Source organism: Neomonachus schauinslandi, chromosome 10, assembly GCF_002201575.2.
Source record: "Neomonachus schauinslandi chromosome 10, ASM220157v2, whole genome shotgun sequence".
NCBI classification, from domain to species: domain Eukaryota; kingdom Metazoa; phylum Chordata; class Mammalia; order Carnivora; family Phocidae; genus Neomonachus; species Neomonachus schauinslandi.
In genome coordinates this window covers 39,486,894-39,493,490 of record NC_058412.1, presented here as the reverse complement: position 1 = coordinate 39,493,490, position 6,597 = coordinate 39,486,894, and the positions used below count along the sequence as shown (strand labels likewise).

At 47.7% G+C, this 6,597-nt stretch overlaps 1 protein-coding gene across 1 annotated transcript; it reads left to right on the top strand.

Annotated features, from left to right (window-relative positions):
• The first annotated feature begins 334 nt into the window (after positions 1-334).
• Positions 335-6,058, top strand: TGOLN2 (trans-golgi network protein 2). Its single transcript, XM_021697729.2, has 4 exons — positions 335-397; positions 623-1,584; positions 2,773-2,856; positions 4,229-6,058. Exons 1-4 carry the CDS (start codon positions 352-354, stop codon positions 4,232-4,234), a joined length of 1,098 nt encoding a protein of 365 aa, XP_021553404.2. The 5' UTR covers positions 335-351; the 3' UTR covers positions 4,235-6,058.
• Positions 6,059-6,597: the final 539 nt, after the last annotated feature.

Genomic DNA, 6,597 nt, shown 5'->3' with positions numbered 1-6,597 from the left:
GCGACCTCAATCCCGTGGGGCCATCCGCCGGCCAGGGAGCTCTGGCTCTGCCAAGACTGTCTCGGAAGTACAAGGGAAAAGAAGGTAAAATGGAGTGACGTTTGTGGCGGCGGCTACGCAGCGAAGAAACCTGGAAAAGAAAGAAACCGTTTGACGCCCGAACTGAGCTACGCAGCCCCAGCCGAAGCGAAAGAGCGGAAACACCGTCCAATCCGGCCCTTTCCTAAGCCCCTCTCCTCGCCTGGGCGTGCGGCGGAAAGACGCGCACAGGAAGGGGCGGAGCTATGAACACTAAGAGTGCGCGGACGGATCTCGCGAGAACAGTGGGGGCGGAAGCACAATCAGTGCAGGATGCGGTTCCTGGTTGCGTTGGTCTTGCTGAGCGTCGCAGCGGCGGGTAAGACCCCTACCCACCCCCAATAATCCTACTGTTACCCTCAGGCCCACCGTCCTCACCGCGGCCGGGTCGCTCTCTGAACTCGTTTCTTCCCTGCCATAGCCACCCCTCCGCTTGCCATCACTCACCTCCCCCGTTCGCTTGTTGCCTCGGTCTCTTCTAGCTCTGAGGGCTCCCTTCTCCTGGCCATCCTTTCTTCAGTACCAACTGGTTTCTCTATTTCAGTGATCCGAACACAAGAACAGTCTGGCAAGTTAAAGCTGCAGTCCACGGGAGACGGCCCTGCCAAGAAGGCCGAGCCGCAGCCCACGGGAGACGACCCCGCCAAGGAGAAGGCCCAGCCGCAGCCCACGGGAGACGACCCCACCAAGGAGAAGGCCGAGCCACAGTCCCCAGGAAAAGGCGCTGACAAGGAGATATCCCGGCCGCAGTCCACGGGAGAAGGCGCTGACAAGGAGAAATCCCGGCCGCAGTCCACGGGAGACGACCCCGCCAAGGAGAAATCCCAGCCGCAGCCCACGGGAGACGACCCCGCCAAGGAGAAGGCCCAGCCGCAGCCCACGGGAGACGACCCCACCAAGGAGAAGGCCGAGCCACAGTCCCCGGGAAAAGGCGCTGACAAGGAGATATCCCGGCCGCAGTCCACGGGAGAAGGCGCTGACAAGGAGAAATCCCGGCCGCAGTCCACGGGAGATGGCCCTGACAAGAAGCTCAAGCCGCAGTCCACGGGAGAAGGCCCTGACAAGCTGGTCTCCAACCCCTCCTCTGATAACAAGGAGCCCACCAAGCCTGACTTAAACATACCAGCTGACAAAGATGCCTCTCTGCATGCTTTTAGAAGTGAATCTGGGGAGAGAGTATTACTAGACTCGAAACCCACTTCTCCACAGCAGGAGAGAGAAGGCAAGTCTTCAGAGCTTACAGATGTGGAGCCCAAGAAGGCCAAGGAAGGGGTTACAGAGCCTGAAGAAGATTCACCATCCAGAGGAGAGAAAGAAATGCCTGGCCTTGCCTCCAGTGAGAACCGTGAAGGGACACTTTTGGATTCCAGGGGTAGAGGGAATGATTACCATTTTAAGGACAATCTTGGAAGTGCTAGTGCAGAGAGCAGCCACTTCTTTGCCTATCTGGTGACTGCAGCCATTCTTGTTGCTGTCCTCTACATTGCCTATCACAACAAACGGAAGGTAAGTCAAGAATTGCCTTAAGAAGAGGAATGGGATTTCCTCCACCCTGAAAGTTTGGTGTGTGGGCCAGTATCTCTCACTCATCTGCCTGTGAGCACTGGGGATTTTAAGACAGACTTCAGTTTTTCCTCAGATTCTGCTAGGGCTCTTTACTCTCATTTTATAAATCAACTTCTTCCATGTCAGATTCCTTTGAGTACCCTCTGCTGCTGCATTAGGTGCCAAGTGAGGACATTATTATGATCTGACCTAAATTGGGATCTCCTCCCATAATCTTAAATTTAGATCGTTTACTGCCTCAGAGAACCTGAGTACCTGACAGTTTGTAAGTAGAGTACTTATCTTCCTGTTTCCACTCTGAAGATTGTGCATCGTCTCTAGTTTCTTTTCCCAAGCTTTTATCTTCCATCTGCAATGGCAGAAAGAGTGGTTACATAGTCTTTGACATCAACAGCAGAGAGTCCAGAAACTATCTTCTACAATCAGTTGAGTTTCTGATTAGAAGAATGGCCAGAAATTGCATGGATACACTCATCTTATAGCAGGGTTTGATGTGGAGTAGTATCTGTGTTGCTTAGCAACCACTCTGATGACAAAATGATTGCATTTCTTATTGAGCCCTAAGAATTTAGTAGTTTCTATAGCCTGGTTAAAATTGGAGAGTTCAATTCATGATGTCAAGTATGCCTATGGCTGTGAGGAATGAGGGAAGACATTTAATAAGAATGGTGTGTTCCTTATTCTACATCCAAGTGCTCATCACACAGGAACCTCAGATGTGAAAGTGGTAAGGTTAAAATGAAACAAGGTGTGGGGAGAAAAAGTACATTTGCAGATAAGAGATAATTATTGCTTGTAAGTAAAAAAGGAGTGTCTTATCCTAGAGCTGTCGGGCGCAGTTGGCAGATCTTTGTGCTCTTGAGTAAATCACACAGACTCCCACAAGCTAAAGCCCAGAACAGTCTTCCTTCATCTGTCATTTCCTGTTTGGCAGTATAAAAGATTCTGATGTAACTGGAGGCCCTGTCCTCCTGAAAACTTATCATTTAAAGAGGCCTCTTTGTGGTTGTACTGCTCTTTCACTGTCAGGGTCATTAACAAATGTACTACTAGGTGGTGACCTCTGATTTTAGAGACTGAAATATGCTATTGTAGAATCACCTGTTAATTTCTTTTTCCTTTCCCCAGATTATTGCTTTTGTCCTAGAAGGAAAAAGATCTAAAGTCATTCGGCGCCCAAAGGCCAGTGATTACCAGCGTTTGGACCAGAAGGTAAGGAAGGGAGCCCCAGGTGTGCGGGAGGGATATGCAGTCTCAGGCCCAGCAGTGCGCTTGCATTTGACAAAGAGGCAGCAGCTGATTCTGGGGTGCTGCCGCCATTGCCCCGCCCTTTGCGGACCACAAAGCAGAGACATCCATTATATACATGTCTGCAACATGAGAGCTAGAAGAGGCCTTCATGTGTTCTACATCAGCTCCCTCCCTCAACAGATGAGGAAAGTCAGGCCCAGAAACATGCTTTTTCCCCCCGAAGTTCCTACTACAAGTTTGTGGCAAAATCAAGACCTGATGGCAAGTCCCTAGGCACCTGTCTTGTGCTTTTTGCACTGAACCAGCACTATCACAAATTTTAGTAGGCACATTAACCACCCTGGGAATTGTGATGAAAAAGCAAAATCTGAATCATTACATATCGGTTGGAATCTATGTTTCTACATTTCTAGGAAGTTCCTAGGTGATGCCAAATGCTGAGGAATGATGCGTCAGGTAGCGAAGCATTAGACTACACTCCCTGCATACAAATGAGTCCAGAAACATAAAGGCCTCCAACTCCCCAGATCAGCCCGTAGCACCATGGACTAGGTTTCTTGAGTGCGGCCGACCCAGGCCTGCCAGAAAGCAGAGGCTTCCTTCCGCCCCACAGTGCAGGAGCTGAGCAAGACTCCCCAAAGGCAGCCTGTCTGAGTGGGAACAGGGTACTTCCACTGCCTTTTGCTGCCAGCATGCACCCCTCCTTTCCCCTGCTGTGTGGGGACAGTCAGGACATTGGTAAAAAGTGGTTGGTGGCCTGACTGTGAGTTGTTCCAAGACTTCTACAGGGAACACAGTTCACGTGTACAGTCCATGCCAGCAACAGAATAAGCCCCTCTGAACACCTTTGCTAACTAGCCCAGTAGGTCAGCTTCACAATTTAGCCCTGGCCTAGTACCTTTCCAGATAATTGACTTTAAGCATTTATTTTCCTTTCATTTTTTTTTCTAATTAAAAAATGCACATGTAAACAATTCAAAACAATACAGAATGGTACAAAGCAGAAGCCAAGATTCCTATATTCCTTCCACCAAGTGTGCATCATTCTAGTGTATGTTTGATTTCAAACTGACTTTTTTTTTTAAAGATTTTTATTTATTTGAGACAGAGCATGAGCAGGGGGAAGAGGGCAGAGGGAGAGGGAGAAGCAGGCTTCACACTGAGCAGGGAGCCTGATGCAGGGCTGGATCCCAGGATCTCAGGCAGACGCTTAACCAACTGAGCCACCCAGGCGTCCCGATAAGATCTTTTTTCCCCTAAGATCATAGCAGTGAGGTGTATTGCTCTGGAAAGAGATTAATGTTACCAATGAATTGTGTTGCTCTTGTTTCAGATTTGATTTTTCCATTCTTGAGAACTTTGTCCTCCCTGCTGGTTTGTTTTTAAATCAAGAGAAATGAAGAAAAAAAGTACTGTGACCTAAGAGACACCCCCTCCTCTAGGATTTGGTGGCAAGTCTGGGCAGGCAGAGGCGGGGGGATTGCTTTGATTTTTGCACCTGCACTTTGGTGACCTTGTATGCCTGTGTCCCCATTATCTCTCCTGGTGTCTTCTATCCTTTCCTCCTCTGATTGTGAATAGAGAGAGCATGTGGGAAGCCAGCTGTGACCAAAGGGAGATCTCAGCCCCAGGCAGGCTACTGCTGCTGACTGCCTTCCCTTGGGCATTGGCCATTTAGTAGTTATCCCTTGAAAAGAGCATTGTCCCACCACTATTTATCTTTGTAGACCTAGGAAAACTCTCTGCAGGATGAGGTGTTCTTGTACCAAGGCCTCTTACTTTGGGGGGATGTGCCCTTTACAAAAGATGAAGAGGTGAATGCTGACGGGCACAGGGCTACTTTAACACATAACTCTCTTCAGAGGCTCCAGCAACAAACCAAAACAGCTTTTAAAAAGTGCTTTATTGCCTGTAAGTCCAACCTGTCTAGCATAAGTCCTTCACATTTTTCCGATATTTTCATATTAAGACAAAGTCAATTGCCATTTGGTTGTCCTGACTGAACTTGGGGATTCTGGGAGTAAAGCTGTAAAGCCATGGTTCCCGTTATAGATTTTTTAAAAATACAGTTATGATTATTGAAATACTTTGTTCTTCTATACTCATAATTGTAACAAACTTTTTAAAATAGGGTAAGCTCAGGCTTCGCATAAGATGTGCAGGATGGTTTTTGGTTTTGATCTGCATTATTTCAAAGGGCTTTTATGGAAGGTTTCCCACAAACTCTGCATTGCCTTTGTTGCCTAAAATAGACAAAATAGACTTGTAATCAGAAACGAACTGTACTCTCTTTTACCTTAATCTAGTAAATGGTTCTCTCATCCGATATAAAATGCCAAGGGTAATTAGTAAAAATTCTCTTCCCACCCCATGTCAGACGTTATTAAAATTTAAGAAATTCAGGGGTAGCTGAGGTAGTGTCTTGGATCCTGCTGTGGCTTGAAGTTTTCCTTAAATCTGCTCTAGTTGTGCTACCCTATTATAGCCTAGAGAGAGTTGTTTCTGCAAAGAAAAATGGAAATCAAATAGCTGATCTCAGGGAAAAACAAAGAATGTGGGAAGTGAGGGCAGTGGGATGAATTCTATGCTGTTGAGGAAGCCAGTCTGTAGAAGGGACCAGCCTGTTGTCACATTATCTTGCACCTTGCTTAAAACAGAGCATGGCTTTGACTTGAGATTTATGGAGATAAGGAATGAATGAATGCTCTTGGCATCATTCTCTCTACCTGTGCACCAACCTCATAATGTTTTCCTCTGTCTAGGGAATTTTCTCGCAGGCTCTCCTAGCATTCCATAAAATCACGGTTCCCCTGTCTACCTCTCATGGCCTAGAGAATCAAGCTTTTATAGACTCCAGCGTTCAGGCCTCTGTAGATCTGCGTCCTATCCAGGCCAGAGGCTCCTCTTGTCAGGCCCATCTAGGCTTCCGTGCCTTTTTGTTCTTGCTGTGTCCTCCATTCCCTGGCTTCCCATGACTGTTCTTTGGTTAGGGTACACTCCCTTCTCTTCTCTCACCTGTCTCCCCCAATGTTCCTTCAGGGCCCAGCTCAGGTTTTTCCAGGCACCTTCTTCACTGCCCCCACCACACAGGGTTGGCTCTTTCCATTCTACTCTTTTTTTTTTTTTTTTTTAAAGATTTTATTTATTCACTTGAGACACAGAGATACAGAGAGAGAGAGAAAGCATGAGCAGGGAGAGAGGCAAAGGGAGAGGGAGAAGCAGGCTTCTCGCTGAGCCAGGAGCCCAACGTGGGGCTCAATCCCAGGACCCTGGTATCAGGACCTGAGCCGAAGCCAGACGCCCAACCATCTGAGCCACCCAGGCCGCCCCTCCATTCTACTCTTTAACTTAATAATGCCAGTCACAGATTTTGCAACTCCAGCAAGAAAAAAAGGGGGGCAGACATTATCTGATGTCTCTACCTGGTCTCTTCCCCAAAAAACTAAGCTGCTTACAGGAGTGCCCTTGGCACCATCTGCGTATCTGCCTACAGTATAGTGACATTCCTTAGGTACTTCAGGAGTTCAGTGTCAAGGAGACATTTTCTTTGTTCAGGACATAGGAATGTGACTTAGTTGTCTCATACAGCTCTTCCTGGCTACTGGTTGCTGTCCCTTTTTGATGGATTTTGCTTGTAGGGAGGAGAGCAGAAAGGTTGGTTTCAGGAACCAAGAGGGTGGTTTGCATCAAGTGGATGCAAAA